The 16,958-nt window shown below is 45.3% G+C and overlaps 1 protein-coding gene across 4 annotated transcripts in view; it reads right to left on the bottom strand.

Annotated features, from left to right (window-relative positions):
* Window positions 1-16,958, bottom strand: part of LOC114565842 (receptor-type tyrosine-protein phosphatase N2) — a 298,094-nt gene that overhangs the window by 231,199 nt on the left and 49,937 nt on the right. For all 4 annotated transcript variants that reach the window (XM_028594123.1, XM_028594124.1, XM_028594125.1 and 1 more), the window contains exon 3: window positions 13,006-13,119. In XM_028594123.1, the coding sequence (XP_028449924.1) occupies window positions 13,006-13,119 (114 nt within the window). The remainder of the gene's footprint in view (window positions 1-13,005; window positions 13,120-16,958) is intronic.

Here is a 16,958-nt window from a genome sequence, read left to right as displayed (position 1 = left end):
GGCCAGTAAAACAGTGTGTCAGGCAAGTTGATTGTCCAGGCCAGTGATATTGTTAGTGTCCATCAAAGTCAGGTGTCAGTTCTTTGTAATTTGATGCTAACATTAAGTGCTACACCATCTAACGATGATTGGAAATGTTCGAAAGCAGTTCACTAACATCCAGTGTGGAATTTTCTTTAAGTTGGACACTGTATAAAGTCCTGTTGTGCATGTGTTCCTGTGTGTAATGTAATAACAGAGTGTCAAAATGTAAATTCCCCTTGACCATTATTAAAAGTATTTCTTCTTCTTCTTCTTCTTTATCTCGGATAATACATGATGGTGTTTTGACGGACTCCTGTACTCCACAGTATTGACACTTGCCTTCCCTGTGTTTCCCCACTAGTTTCCCAAACAGGACCAGACCACTTGTCAACCTGCAATGTCCCAGCCTTAATCTGGCAACTTAATCTGATCAATCTGAGGCAAACTCTTTGTAATTCCTGGTTTAATTGATGGGTGAATGTCATGCAAGTATCTTTCCTCTGGTGTCTTCATTCCACTCATGCTGCCACTACTGGATCTGGTCTTTCATTGATGATGCTACACTCCAGTCTACAGAGGTACCTCTACCTCCACCCTGTCTCCTTCTAAACTTGCTTTAGCAGCTTTATCTGCAGCCTCATTCCCCTCAACCCCAACATGCACTGGAATCCACAAGAAACCCACACTATACCTCCGCCTCTCCAATCTAAAAACTAAATCTGACCTAGCCCCACCACATTCTCCCCCTACTACTACCATCAAGGCAGACAGTGAATCAAAACAAATAACTTTCTCCACACCAACTTCTGCCACCCAGCACAGAGCCCATAGTATTGCTACCAACTCTGTCAAAAAAATTAGATAATCCATCAGGCAGTCTATGACACTGCCTAAATTAATTAAAAAAATGAACATAGGGAATATAAGAAAACAAATCCTACTTGCCAACTCTCTGGGTCTCTTTAGACATTAGTATAAATATGTATGTAACTGTTCCATTGATTACTAAGGTGCTCCTCCACGCAAAATGTCCTACTCTTCCATTCTGTATTTACTTTTTAATGGATCCACATCAGCCTCAGGCAACAGCCAGTGTGGGATAGATGGCCAGCAGACCGAGACAGTTTAAGCTCCTATGGATATGACTTAACACAATGTAAAATACTGCCTCTATTAAGCCTGCTCTAACCCTTTCTAAACTCCCGACACTCTGCTAGCAGATGGACTGAAGGAAGAGCTGTTCCAAAGCTTTTATTTTTATAAAATAGTTCAAATGCCAATTTTGCATGTCACAGCCTTAGTTGAGCCTCCCCTGCCTCCACTAACGGCGCCGGTTCAGCGTCATCCAGAATGCCCCAGAACATAACCTCAAGGCCCTAGCCTGAACCACGTCTAACTTACTAAGTGTGGACCTAGACACCCATAATCAAAAACTGATCTTTTGCTTTATAAATCATCAGCATAAGACTCCTGTCTGAACAACCGGTCAAGCACCTCATATTAATAACATTTTCACTTTTATTTACCATCTTACATACCTGTTGTTTATATGTCAACTTTTCATTCACCCAGACACAAAGAACAAAACTTGAAGATCCTGACTCTTTCAAGAGGTTCCCCCATCTGAAGGCCCTGACGGCAAAAAATCACCTGTTTCACCTCAAGCAAAGCTCTTAAATACAGGAAGTGACCAATCAGAATGTACCAATTGGGAAGAGAAGAAGAAATTGAGCGTCAGCGTCAGTTCTGGCAGGCCAGGTAGTCAAGACGCTGCTAACGCTATTGGCCATCAACACGGTCTCATCAGCTGATCTGCTCCAGCTGAGCTGCATCAGCTGATCTGGATTAGCCCATCAGCTGGTAAACACCCCTCGCAGCTCAATGGCTACACTCAAACAGTTAAAGCAGATTCAGTTTGCTCCTACCTGCTTGCTGCTCGCTTCTCTGCTGATTGTTTCTGTCCGCTCGTTAAACCGCTCATGCTGTTGTTTGACCCCACTCGTCTGGTCCTACTCACCCTGCTGTTGGCCATGACTTCCACCGCTGTCGAGGAGGATTCCTGGCAACTGGACTCCTCCGATGACACCCGGCCGGTCCAGCTGGACCTGGGGCAGGATGCCTGCCCGGATGTCAACGCCGCCGTCCGTCGAAGTTCTCGGCGGTTGGCGAGTAAATCCACGTCTCCTCCCTGCATTGGCAATTGGCCCGTGGCCAAGATACTAGAGACCTTGTTTACGAATGATATTCAGCTTCCGAGTAGCGCTTCTCACAAGGATTTATTTGTCCTCTTCTGTGACTCTCTGATCGTTCCAGCGGTCAACGTCCTGCCAGTGCCTCCTCCCCAGTCTTACGGGAAAAAGCACGCTCAGAAGCGTAAAAACCCCGAGCCGGCCGCCAGGCCTGTTGCGCAAAAACGAGGCGGCGGCCTAGTTCGTCCGGGCCTTGGCGCTTCTCCAGCGGGTGACCCGGTGCTTATGGCGCTGTCTGACGTCCAATCTTCCCTCCACGATATGGCTGCCAGATTATCTGCGCTGGAAGACTCCTCCTCTGTCAGACCTTCCTCAACCCCGGTCTCCGCTCCTTCGGTGTCCACCTCTGCTTCGGTGTCCACCTCTGCTTCGGCTGCCTCCGCAGTCTCCGACCTGCCTCACCTGCGCCGGCCTCTGCGCAATGACTTCACCCCGGAGTTCGTTCCTCGACGGACCCTGGCTACCGCTGTACCTCTGTCCTCGGGCTCGCCTTTTTTCCCGCCGGCTGCTGCCATCTCTCATCAGCTGAGGGGGCAGATTTTGGCAGGTAATGACGTTAATCTTGTTAAAGTCCTGCTGGGTTCTGAGCTGTGTGAGCGGCGTGTTGTGGACTGTGGCGATGTATCTGTCGAGTTAAAGGATGGGGACCCAAGACTGTCTAAAACTCTGACTTTTCCTGAGTTCTGCGTTGCATTTGGTGCGTATAGAGATGTAATTTGTGAAGTTCAAGCGGCACGCAGGGCCGAATTTGATACTTATTTGGCCATTATTTCCGACCTGGCTCTCTCTTATGGTGGGGTCTTGTTCTGTGAATATCACAAGTCTTTTTCTGCAAAGGCAGCCATGTTTATACAGCGCTTAAACCAAAGACTGGACTGGTCCGTGGTCGACCTCGCACTCATAAGTCGACACTTCACTGGGCACCAAATCCTGTCCTGCTACATCTGTGGCTCTCTCTCACACTCTACTACCCTTTGCTCTAAATCTAGGCCTGCCCCTTATATGTCCCATCCTGGCCTAAGCCGTAATTCTGGCTCCCAGGTGAATAATTTTGCTACTCCTCTTTGCTATAATTTTAATGAAAATGTTTGTAGGATGCATAATTGTAATTATCTCCATGTCTGTAGCTACTGTGGGGATGCCCATCCCAAGTCTGTATGCCCGAGGAGAACCCGCTTCTGCTGCATTTGCCTGCTGTGTCTTTCTGCTGTAAAAAGCTGTTGTCCGCGTCCCAGGAGCCAGAAATTGTGGATGCCTTGCTGGAGAAGAAGGTTCAAAAGGGTTTTATGATTGGTCCATTCGATAGGTGTCCTTTTCCTGTTTTTCAGTTAAGTCCTATAGGGATCTAGCCTCGTGAGATCGTCCTGATCTCGCGAGCTCCAGTTTTCCACTCGCAGATCAGTCTGGCATCTTGAGGCAGAGAAAATTTGGAGCCGTTAGCCAAACGACCGGGCCAATCAGCGTTGGTTTTGAGGTGGGTTAGGTGGTGATAGACAGATGGCTTATCCAATCAGCTAACCAGTATTTTCAGATAGCGGTAGCCGCTCGCTAATGCTTTTTTTCTCTTGGATCCTTCTTTTGGAATATGGTCCAGGAACCTGAAATGGTTCCTTTTATTCCTAAATTCTCGTTACACAAACGGCAAATATCCTTTACCGACATGTTGCTTGCATGCTGAGCTAACGAGCTATGCTTTGCCTGCAGCAGCAGGGGCGGGCTTGTGGTTGTATTTTTATACGCTTCATGGATCTGATTGGTTGAGTTGGCCCGTCTATCACCAACATAGGTGATAAACAGATGGTTCATCCAATCAGCTAACCAGTATTTCCGTCCCTTCCCAAAAGTTCTCCAACAGAAAGCTCCCAGATGGATATACCGAGCAAATGCGAAGCAATCCATCTGGCGGAGTCAGGTTAATAGGGATCGCCACTCGAAAGTATTCGGGTAAGAAACGTTTAATCATCGACCTTTCTGCTCCCCACAATGGCTTGGCTGACAGCGTCAATAGTATTATTCCTTTAGCCCCATTTTCCCTGTTTTATAGCACTGTCGATGACTCTATCAATTTCATTAAAAAGGCCGGACGTGGAGCTTGGCTTGCAAAGGCGGATATTTCCGATGCTTTTAAAGTCATGCCCTTACATCCTTCCCAGTGGCATTTGTTTGGCGTTCGATGGCGGGAAAAACTGTATTTCTCGGTTAGACTCGCTTTTGGCTGTCGCAGTAGTCCAAAAATATTTGATACCTTGTCGGAGGCCTTGTGCTGGATTCTCCTTAATAACGACAGATTGTCATTCGTCCTTCATCTTTTAGATGATTTTCTCCTGGTGAACTTTCCATCCGCAAAATCGGCTCTTAAACGCACCTTTTTTGATTTAGGCGTTCCTCTCTCGGAGGAAAAGACAGTGGGTCCCGTTAAGGTTATCGAATTTTTGGGCATTACTCTCGATTCCGTCCGTATGCAGGCTTCGCTGCCCCTTGAGAAATTATCCCGCATTCGGCAAATTATGACCGTCGCTCAAAATTCTAGATCCTTTTCCAAACGGGACTTGCTCTCTCTTTTAGGCCACCTTAATTTCGCGATGAGGGTAATTCCTCAAGGCAGGTCATTTATTTCCAGGCTTCTTGATCTCTCCAAATCTGCAAAGGCTCTCTGACCTTGTTACTTTGGATGCTGGCTGTAGATCTGAGCTGTGGTTTTGGTCTCTGCTCCTGGATAAATGGAATGGCGTTTCCTTTTTTCTTAATGATTTTATGGAATCGTCTGTGGCTCTTGATCTGTATACGGATGCTGCGCCTTCCGTGGGGTTTGAGGGGGTTTTCAAAAACGAATGGTTTGCGTGTGCCTAGCCGAATGAATTGCTCTCCTTACCTGCCGGTGATTCCTCAACAGCCCTACTAGAGCTGTATCCTATTGTTGTGGCATGCATTCTCTGGGGTAAACATTGGGCTAGGAAGAAAATTCTGTTTTTCTGCGACAACGAAGCTACTGTTAATATAATTAATAAGCGGCACTCATCTGTCCCTTTCATAAATAGGTTCCTGAGACGTCTCACGTGGCTGTCAATTTTGGGGAATTATAATTTTCACGCTGAGCATATACCTGGTTTGAATAATCAAGTGGCCAATTCTTTGTCTCGATTTAATTTTCAGAAATTCCATGTTCTGTGTCCAGCTGCAGCCCAATCGAGCCTGGAATGCCTTCCTTTCAGCCAGACCATTCTAGATTGAATAATCCTCTCCAATCTTATGTGCGCTCTGCTGCGCAGTACATGCGGGGGGGTCTGGCTAGCTCTACATTAAAATCGCATGACTCGGATTGGTCTTATTTCATCACCTTTTGTGCTTCTTTATCTGTAGCTGCTCTCCCTGTCAATGATTCGTATATTAGTGCTTTTATAGTTCACTGCTTTGAGGATCGAAACCTGCAGCCTTCTTCCATCAAAAGTACGGTCGCTGGCATTCAATTCCATCTGCGCTGCCTGGATCCCTCTGCCTCCAGGATTTTGGAGGCAGAGGACTGACGAGGCAATGATAAACGTCTCCCTTTTACTTTACCTTTGGTTAAACAACTCATATCTCAATTACGGAATGGGTGTTTTGGGCCTTACACCGAACAGTTGTTAGAGTTGGTCGTTCTCACAGCTTTTTTTGGTTTTCTAAGGGGTGGTGACATTTCTTCACGCACATGTTCCTTTGATCCAAATCACAATCTGACAATTTCTGATGTTTCCCTTAAAGGAACACGGCGACTTATTGGGAATTTAGCTTATTCACCGTAACCCCCGAACCCAGCGGTTCCTCCCACAGGTCGTGGGCCCATGGGCTGGAGAGATGGGAGCCACGTAGCTTGTTCGGGCTGTGCCCGGCCGGGCTCCGTGGCAAACCCGGCCACCAGGCGCTCGCCGACGAGCCCACCGTCTGGGCCTGGCTCCAGACGGGGGCCCCAGGCTTCCTCCGGGCAGGGTCACTCCATCTCTACCTCGATCACTCATAGGGTTTTTGAACCATTCTTTGTCTGGCCCCTCACCTGAGACCACTTTGCCTTGGGAGACCCTACCAGGAGCACAAAGCTCCAGACAACACAGCCCTCAGGTTCACAGAGACACACAAACCTCTCCACCACGATAAGGTGATGGGTGGCAGTGAAGGTCAGGGGCCTCGACGGACCAGACCCAGGCGGCAGACGCTGGCTCTGGGGACGTGGAACGTCACCTCTCTGTGGGGGAAGGAGCCGGAACTAGTGCGGGAGGTGGAGCGCTACCGGTTAGATCTGGTGGGCCTTACCTCTACGCACAGTCTCGGTTCTGGAACCGTACTCCTGGATAGGGGTTGGACTCTTTTCTTCTCCGGAGTTGCCCAGGGTGTGAGGCGCCAGGCCGGTGTGGGGATACTAACAAGCCCCCGGCTGAGCGCCGCTACGTTGGAGTTTACCCCGGTGGACAAGAGGGTCGCCTTCCTATGCCTGCGGGTTGAGGGGGGGAAAACTCTGACTGTTGTTTGTGCATATGTACCAAACAGGAGTTCGGAGTATTCGGCCTTCTTGGAGATCTTGAGTGGAGTCCTGCATGGGGCGCCAGTGGGGGACTCCATTGTTCTGCTGGGGGACTTCAACGCACACGTGGGCAATGATGGAGACAACTGGAGAGGCGTGATTGGGAGGAACGGCCTCACTGATCTAAACCAGAGTGGTTGTTGTTGGACTTCTGTGCTAGTCATGGATTGTCTATAACGAACACCATGTTCGAACATAGGGATGCTCATAAGTGTACCTGGTACCAGAGCACCCTAGGCCGAAGGTCAATGATCGATTTTGTAATCGTTTCATCTGATCTGAGGCCGTATGTTTTGGACACTCGGGTGAAGAGAGGGGCAGAGCTGTCAACCGATCACCATCTGGTGGTGAGTTGTGTCAGGGGGTGGGGGAAGACTCTGGACAGACCTGGTAAGCCCAAACGTGTAGTGCGGGTAAATTGGGAACGTCTGGAGGAGGCCCCTGTCCGACAGACTTTCAACTCACACCTCCGGCGGAGCTTTTCGTGCATCCCTGTGGAGGCTGGGGGCATTGAACCCGAGTGGACAATGTTCAAAGTTTCCATTGCTGAAGCTGCGGCGAGGAGCTGTGGTCTTAGGGTCTTAGGTGCCTCAAGGGGCGGTAACCCACGAACACCGTGGTGGACACCGGTGGTCAGGAAAGCCGTCCGACTGAAGAAGGACTCCTTCCGGGATATGTTATCTCGGAGGATTCCGGAGGCAGTTGCAGGGTACCGAAGGGCCTGAAGGGCTGCAGCCTCTGCCGTGAAAGAGGCAAAGCAGCGGGTGTGGGAGAAGTTTGGAGAAGACATGGAGAAGGACTTTCGGTCGGCACCAAAGTGCTTCTGGAAAACTGTTCGCCACCTCAGGAGGGGGAAGCGGGGAACCATCCAAGCTGTGTACAGTAAGGATGGGACACTGTTGACCTCAACTGAGGAGGTAATAGGGCGGTGGCAGGAGCACTTTGAGGAACTCCTGAATCCGACTAATACGCCCTCTATGTTAGAGGCAGAGCTGGAGGATGACGGGGGATTGTCGTCGATTTCCCAAGTGGAAGTCACTGATGTAGTCAAACAACTCCACAGTGGCAAAGCCCCGGGGATTGATGAGATCCGTCCAGAAATGCTCAAGGCTCTGGGTGTGGAAGGGCTGTCCTGGTTGACACGACTCTTCAACATTGCGTGGAAGTCTGGAACAGTGCCAAAGGAGTGGCAGACTGGGGTGGTGGTTCCCCTTTTTAAAAAGGGTGACCAGAGGGTGTGTGCCAATTACAGGGGTATCACACTTCTCAGCCTCCCTGGTAAAGTCTACTCCAAGGTGCTGGAAAGGAGGGTTCGGCTGATAGTTCAACCTCGGGTTGAGGAGGAGCAATGCGGATTCTGTCCTGGTCGTGGAACAACGGACCAGCTCTTCACTCTCACAAGGATCCTGGAGGGAGCCTGGGAGTATGCCCAACCGGTCTACATGTGTTTTGTGGATTTGGAGAAGGCGTATGACCGGGTCCCCCGGGAGATACTGTGGGAGGTGCTGCGGAAGTATGGGGTGAGGGGGTCTCTCCTCAGGGCCATCCAATCTCTGTACGACCAAAGTGAGAGCTGTGTCCGGGTTCTCGGCAGTAAGTCGGACTCGTTTTAGGTGAGGGTTGGCCTCCGCCAGGGCTGCGCTTTGTCACCAATCCTGTTTGTAATATTTATGGACAAGATATCGAGGCGTAGTCGGGGTGGGGAGGGGTTGCAGTTCGGTGGGCTGGGGATCTCATCGCTGCTCTTTGCAGATGATGTGGTCCTGATGGCATCATCGGCCTGTGACCTTCAGCACTCACTGGGTCGGTTCGCAGCCGAATGTGAAGCGGTTGGGATGAGGATCAGCACCTCTAAATCGGAGGCCATGGTTCTCAGCAGGAAACCGATGGAATGCCTTCTCCAGGTAAGGAATGAGTCCTTACCCCAAGTGAAGGAGTTCAAGTACCTTGGGGTTTTGTTCGCGAGTGAGGGGACAATGGAGCGGGAGATTGGTCGGAGAATCGGCGCAGCAGGTGCGGTATTACATTCAATCTATCGCACCATTGTGACGAAAAGAGAGCTGAGCCAGAAGGCAAAGCTCTTGATCTACCAGTCAGTTTTCGTTCCTACCCTCACCTATGGTCATGAAGGCTGGGTCATGACCGAAAGAACGAGATCCAGGGTACAAGCGGCCGAAATGGGTTTCCTCAGGAGGGTGGCTGGCGTCTCCCTTAGAGATAGGGTGAGAAGCTCAGTCATCCGTGAGGAGCTTGGAGTAGAGCCGCTGCTCCTTTGCGTCGAAAGGAGCCAGTTGAGGTGGTTCGGGCATCTGGTAAGGATGCCCCCTGGGCGCCTCCCTAGGGAGGTGTTCCAGGCACGTCCAGCTGGGAGGAGGCCTCGGGGAAGACCCAGGACTAGGTGGAGGGATTATATCTCCAACCTGGCCTGGGAACGCGGGATCCCCAGTCGGAGCTGGTTAATGTTGCTCGGGAAAGGGAAGTTTGGGGTCCCCTGCTGGAGCTGCTCCCCCCGCGACCCGACACCGGATAAGCGGACGAAGATGGATGGATGGATGGATGGATGGACCATAACCCCCAGAGTTAGACAAGTCGATACATACCCTTCTCATCTCCGTGCGTGCTGTAATGCTGTCTGACGGCTCCAGCGGCATCAGGTCAGCACAGAACATGCAGGTGAATGGTTCCAGTATTCCTACTGCTCCCATTAAGTGACTAAATAACGCCAACATGTTCCTTTTTTCAAGTTGTGATTTATAGAGTCACAGCGTGTACAAAAAACAACGTAACACGAGACACAGCCGTCTTTTAACTGGAAACAAACCGGGAACTATATTCTCAGGCGGAAGAATATAGTACTTGGGCAGAGTGATATGCTCGCAGCAAGCCTGTCTGAGAATATAGTTCCCGGTTTGTTTACTGTTAGAAGATGGCTGTGTCTCATGTTACGTTGTTTTTGTACACGCCAGACTCTACAAATCACAACATGTAAATAGGAACATGTTGGCGTTATTTTGTCACTTTTGTCACAATTCGGAGCAGTAGACTAGTTGGAACCAGTTACCTGCAGGATCTGTGCTAGCCTAAGCTAATGCTGGAGCCATCAGGCAGCGTTACAGCACGCACGGAGATGAGAAGGGTATGTATCGACTTGTCTAACTCTGGGGGTTATGGTAAATAAGCTAAATTCCCAATGAGTCGGCGTGTTCCTTTAATGATCACCATTTCACATTGTTTCTGAAACACTCTAAAACTGCTAGAAATGGTGAAGGTGTTGTTGTATACATTTCTGAGTCTAACACTGTCTTTTGTCCTCTGCATTTCCATGCTGGCCTACTTGAGGTGCCGTCCTGGTGCTGGTCCACAAGAGCCGCTGTTTGTCACGAAGGAGGGGAAACCAATGTCGCGAGCCTGGTTTGCTTCTCACCTGCGCCTCGTCTGCCAGTTCTGTGTACTGCCTCCGGACCGTCCTACGGCTCATTCTCTACGCATTGGTGCAGCAACTACAGCGGCAGCATCCGCTCCCGTTTTAACCCTTAAAGCCATGGGGCGCTGGTCTTCTGCTGCTTACTAACGTTACCTTCGTCCTGATGTTCGAGCTATTCTTGATGCTCAGAAGGCTATGAGCTTAGGTCCCCGATTGGTTTGTCTTAATAAACCATTGTGCCTCATCTACTGATCTCCTAATTTGTGTGAGCGTCCCCTAATGCTGCTGCTGTCCCCTGACTTTCTGCTAATTCATGGTGCTCATGAATGGTCAGGGGGCTCATCTGATCAACCGTATTTCCAAATTAATTCGTAAATTTATTCATAAAGATTCCAATCATTTTTAATTCCATCCTCTTGTTTTCATTTCCCAAGAGGATTACCAGGTGTGGTTTGTTTGGGGGGAATAGTTCAGCTCACACAGTCCTAAACTGTGTGAGCGTTCCCTAATGCTGCTGCTGTCCTCTGACTCTCTGCTATTTCATGGTGCTCATGAAAGGTCAGAGGACTCCCTGAACAGAGCTGTACCGCCAAAATTTAATTCAGAATTTATTAGCTGAAATGCAATTATTCAATAAAAATTTCCTAAATAATTTTTATTGTCATGTGTGTCCTTGACTTTATGGACCTGACAGAAATGATCCGATCGGCCATTAAATAAGTTCCCCTTTGTCTTCAGTTTGTTGTGTCAGTTTAGTCTGTATAGTTTTAGTTTATTCAATTAAAGCTTAGCCTGAGTTAAGCTTCTGTTTAGTTTAGCCTGGTTCATGGGCCTAGAACTCTACATATTTGGTGTGTAACTGTTTTCTTTATTTTAGGGTAAATTAAACCCTCTTTTTCACTTCTCCTGCATGCCAGCTCAGTACCTCACACTACGTCACATGAAACATTATGATGGTGGTATATGGGTACATGATGTTGTTTTTAATTTGACTTAATTCTTAATTGTTGGTTTATTTGTCTGTGTATTGCCACAGACACAGGATGGATTTCCACAACAAGATAAACTAGGGCTAGAAATGTCATTCTTGACTTAATAGGAGTTTAACAGAGGTCAATTTTAAAAGGAGAACTCTTTACACCTTTTTTACACCTCAAAATGTGTTTACCTGTGTTGGGAAGTAGAACTGCATATGTGAAAGGAAAAAGTTTCTAGAGCCACTCAAGTATGTTGAGGCTCCAGAGTAAGCTGTATGAAATCTGAGAAATTGCCTCAAGTCAGAGTCAGGTGGAGCCTAAAGTATCAAAGTTCGGTACCCAGTCCTAATCTCACATCACATTTTCACTCAATATGACCACTCCTACCATCATTACTAAACATTGTGGAAAAAAATGAACAATAAACATTGCTGTCAGGGGCTTATTTGCTAGCTAACCACCGCTAAAGAAAAATCCAACGCATAGACGGCACCTTAGGATAACGTTACACGAAACGCCACCACTCCTTTTACATACAGTTTATCACCAAACAACATGCTGAGGGAACATTACTACATTTTTTTTTTGGTTTTGAGCACTATGCATCCCCACTAACCTGGAAAACGCTTCAAACAATAAGTGGATTCAGCGTGTCGGGGGGGGGAGGCTGAAAAGCTGTAAAAGGCTTTTATTCCCAATTCCAGGAAATGTTGTAGTCTTAACTATTAATCGATTAATCCAAAAAAGAATGCAAAGATTAATTTTTAAAGGAAAAGGATACGGAGAGAGTAAACTGTGTTATCATGCAGATGCTTCAGTCTGTAGAGTTGTGTCCTCCCTAATGGCTTCTGCAGACAGCTGGGGCCAAACATTTAATTTGCATAATTCATTTCACTTCCGAGCGGCTGACAAATGCCTCCAAACTCATCAACTCTCTGTGAAATCTGAATATTTCTCCAGCTCTCCTGCTGAGTGCCGATTCGGCGAATTAAACCTGAGGAGCAGTTTTGTTGTTTAGTTTTTTTCTTTTGTAGAGGGGGAGAGGGGACGACAACCAAATCAGGCTCAAAAGAAGATGTTGGAAAAAAGGCAAGGGGGGAAACTCCTCCCAAAATAAGTGTTGTCCAGTATGATTCCCTCTTCAGCAGGCACAGCCACAAAAAGCTCAAGAGAGTACCAGGCTGTTTCTTTCCTGTCGTTCAAAGCAAAGCTGTATGATGAAAGTGCATGAAATGCTCACAGATGCCAAATGGGCTGTTCCACAGGTGTTTGCCTCCCTCTAGTGGTGCAGTATAATAACAGCAGCTCTTACACCAGAAAAGGGACAAACAACTGATCATTAATCATTTCCACACGTTATAAAATGCAAATTAAATTAATATTAAACCATTATTTCACATTTATTTAAGTCTTGATACTCACTCTATTCATTCTCTATTCCTTCTGTATTCCACTCTGTCCAGTTCTGTATTATATGACTTTTCATATACTAATACACTATCTCTTACAACCAAGGCTTTTCCAAGATGGCAGTCAAGCTTGGAAGATTTACAACTACAACAACATCTAAAGCTGTTCTACATTACATGTCATCTTCAACATATCCTGACAATATGAACGTCATTTGTAGAAGACAGTTTCACAACAAATACACTACAAAATGATAAATTTTGAGTAAAATTTCAGTGTGCTTCTTATGTTGACGTATGGTACATATGGAACCTGAAAGCAACTTCATATGTGTGTTTGTTTGTGTGTGTGTGTGTGTGTGTATACCTCTGTTAGAGAGCTTCTCCAGCAGCGTCCTGAAGCGTTGCACTACAGACGGGGAGACATCGTAGGTGTAAACCTCCTTCACTGGAACACGGTGACACCTCCCAAACATACCATCTGTCAACACACACACACACACACACACACACACACACACACACACACACACAGTTTGATTAGAGAATCTCACTCACTTTTATATCCACTTCCATTTTACAAAAGCTAAATATTATCAATCTTTTATGATGCTTTTGTTTGTTTCAAAATGACTCAATTGACTTTACTTTAATGTTCATACAACTATGTGTTACTAAACTAAAACATAATCGCTGCCTGGATTATGTTGAGAGGCAGAGTTTAGATTTAGGCAACAAAAGCACCTAAGGTTTAGAGAACAATTGGGATTCTGGTTAAATGTAAATAGATACATTGTGTTCGATGTTCAAATTTATTTTGGACTAACTAACGTTAGCTTGGAGAGCTAATTTACCTGTTGGGCCACAAACTAAAGAAAATGACAGCAGTCAGTACGACCGGCAGTGACATGTTGCTGTTCCTAACGCTAGATCTGGTTTATCAAAGAGACTAGCAAAGCTACACAGAACAGACAATGAGCACAGCAGAAATGTCAGAAAGGTCATAGTTTCCGTTCCACAACATTAACTATATGTTTAAATATTTGTCTGTTATGTTAAATGGAACGGTCATTGGTAATGTGTGTGTGTATCCTTGTATGAATGAATATCTGGAGTTGCATGTACTCTAATGTGCCTAAGCTGCTGCTGAACTCTTTCAGTGTGTGTGCTGGGAGGGGGAGAAGGAGAGAATGAGTGGGCTGATGGCGCCCCTGTTTTTACTTAACCTGTTTGTTCTTAATTACTATGCATATCATGTCATTTATATATAGTTTTGTGATATTTCTATTATTATTTTTTTTTATTTGTCATACCTGCCCAGGGACTACAGGTGAAAATTAGCAATTGTTGCTATAACCTGGCCCAAGACATATTCTCTTGTTTAACAAGTTTAATGTTTGTTTGTGCATTGTCCCTGTTTCAAAATAAATCAATTTCCAATGGACTTATTTTGTCATTTAGGTATGAGAACGAGTTGCTCTGCGTGTCTGCATATATCAATGTGTGTGTACATGGACATGGAAGAGTGTGCATGTTGCATAACAACATGTAAATGGTAATTCATTACTCTTTTCTATAAATAGTCTCTGCATCACTGTGGCTGTCTCAATCAAATGGCAAACTGCATTTAACAGACAGCTAAGGATGTCCAGGACTAGCCAGATCCTCCTCCGCAGCGCTGTGGAGGAAGGTCTGGCAAAGTGAGGCTAGACTGATACCTGATCCACTTAAAGGGTAACTACCGTTTTTTTTTCAACCTGTTTTTGTGTCTAAGTGACTGATGAGAACAACAATCTGACATTGGTCCAGTATTAAGTGAGATCGCTGCAGAAACAAGCTACAATGTAAGTTAATAGGGCAATTGTGCAGCTTGTATTTAACTTCACTAAAGTGCTGGTTATGCCGCTGACAGACTCAGATTAATATTCTAGGTGTCTGACAACATTATGGAAAGGATTTCTAAGGAGGTCGACCTTTCTGTTAAAGTAAGATCCTTTTTTTAAACATAAAAACATCTGTGAAATTGCATTTGCTAAAGCCACCAGACTCCATGTAAATAAACTGTCATTTTAGCATCGTAAAATACACTTCATTCAAAGTCAACAGAAACAAAATAAAACTATGAAAAACCGTTTTGTCTTTCCACTTTTCCATCCATCACAACTCTAGTTTTGGTTGAAATAAACACATAGTTTACTGATTTACATGTGAAATTATCTTTGCTCTATACAAGCTAAACAAGTTTTTCATTTCATGTTTATGTGAATAGGGAGAGATACTTAGACATAGATATCTGGGCAACAAATCTCATACAGCATCACAGCATTTATAGCTATTGCTAATTTCCAGTGCCCGTCCAAGATATCTGGTGGGTTTAGGGCTAGCGACTTCAGAGCTGTTTCTGGTTAAACAGAAAGGTCTTAAAGAGGTTTTAAAAGTCTATCTCTGTAGGGATCCTTTCCATAATGTTGTCAGACACTTAGAATATTAATCTGAGTCTGTCAGTGGCAAAATGAACACTTTTGTGAAGATAAATACAAGCTGGAAAATTGTCCTATTAACTTACATTGTAGCTTGTTTCACCGCTGCTGACTACAGCTTAATACTGGACCAATGTCAAAGATTGTTGTTCCCATCAGTCACTTAGACACAAACACATAGGAATATAGGGTTAAAAAAACGGTAGTTACCCTTTAACGAGGTCAGCAACGGATGAGTGTATCCCTACATTATTCTCCACTTAGCAGAAGCGGCACACAATTTGCTAAAACATGGATTTTCTCTAGTAGGAGACAAAGGTTGGGCTTAAAAGCTTAATCATGTTTTCAAACCAAGTACAACTTTAATAACTCTAGCAGAGTTTCAACAAAACAGCATTCTCTTCCTGTTTTATGTCATAAAGCAACCTAACCGATTTAATCTGATGCCTCAAAGTAAAATGTAAATGATGATGACTTATTAATGCTAAAATGACAATTTGTAAGGAGCCCAAATTGTAACTGTGACAAAGTGAAAAAAAGAAAAACAAGCTCATCATCAATCATTCAGCTCTGATCTCATTTAACAGCATTTCTGTCTCCCAGAAGGAACATCTTGAATTATCTCTCATAATTATACTCAAAAATATCTTAAGACTCTGCAATGTATCCAAGTTCACTACCAGAGGGCCGTAACTCAGAGCCACACGTCTTCTTGTGATTTATGGTCCAGATTAGAGCAGAGAGGATTTGAGGGGCCATTCTCAGAAGCACATGGCGTATTAAGATGGAGGAGATGGACCACCACCGCTCAAAAATAAGCGTTATTTTATTCAAAAAATGAAAATACGTTTTTATGAACTTTTGTTTTGTTTTTTACTTGTTTACTTTCACTTCCAAAAAGCCCCTGCTAGTCTTGTGAGTGTGCAGGTGCAGACAATGAGAGAGACTGTTTTTTATTAACAGTACTACTACTTTTGTATCTTTTACTTGAATCTCTGTTTGGAGTTGGGTTCCTCTTTTCCTCAGATGTTTTTTTTTTTTTTTTTAAGGTTTAAAATTATTAATTATTCATTTAAAATGCGGTTTCTGTTTCATTTCAACAACATTGTTGGACAGAATTCAGATTCACAGTGCAAGAGTGAAAGATAATCCAATAAATTCCAATGGTAATTGAATGTTTGGTAATAAGTAAAGCTCAATATATTCATTATTGCCTCAAACTGGAAAATGTTTAGTTTAATTAATCATTAATCAATATAGTAAATGCTTAAGTGTTATATTACAAACATGATGAAAGGTAAAGAAAATTATTTTTGGACACGTTGTTTTGCATGTCTGGCATTGTTGGGACACGCTGACTAAAAGCAGCAAACTGAGTCCTGCCTAATGAACTGGATTAAGACGGATCGGTGGCCTCTGGGGACCAGCACAAGTGCATCATCCCTCCCAGACTGCACTCCTACACGATCAGTGACATCTGGCATTGCTTGGCAGCGCCTTGGCTGCTTCGACTGGCTATACAGTACATAATAAAGGCTTTCCTCCATATTTGTCAAGAACTGGCTCTGGCTCTCCTGGTTTTAATTGTGCTAGCAATGCTCATGGATAATTAGCTGCACAGGCTGCTAAATGCAAGTGCTGGATGTGTGTTGGAAGTGTGTGAGTGGTACTGGGACAGCAAATGTGAGATGCATTTAGTTGTTTTTGCAGTATAGGATAGTTAATTGAGACTGACCTGGATTAAGATCAAATAAAGACTGGAACTATTAGTCAATAAATCACTTAGTCAATAAACAGAAACAGAGATTGGCAATATTTTGTTCCAAAACTGGCTCAGTAG

This window comes from Perca flavescens, chromosome 12 (genome assembly GCF_004354835.1).
Source record: "Perca flavescens isolate YP-PL-M2 chromosome 12, PFLA_1.0, whole genome shotgun sequence".
Classification (NCBI taxonomy): Eukaryota; Metazoa; Chordata; class Actinopteri; order Perciformes; family Percidae; genus Perca; species Perca flavescens.
Note: the sequence above shows the minus strand (reverse complement) of the source record. Positions and strands in the feature narration are given on the sequence as shown.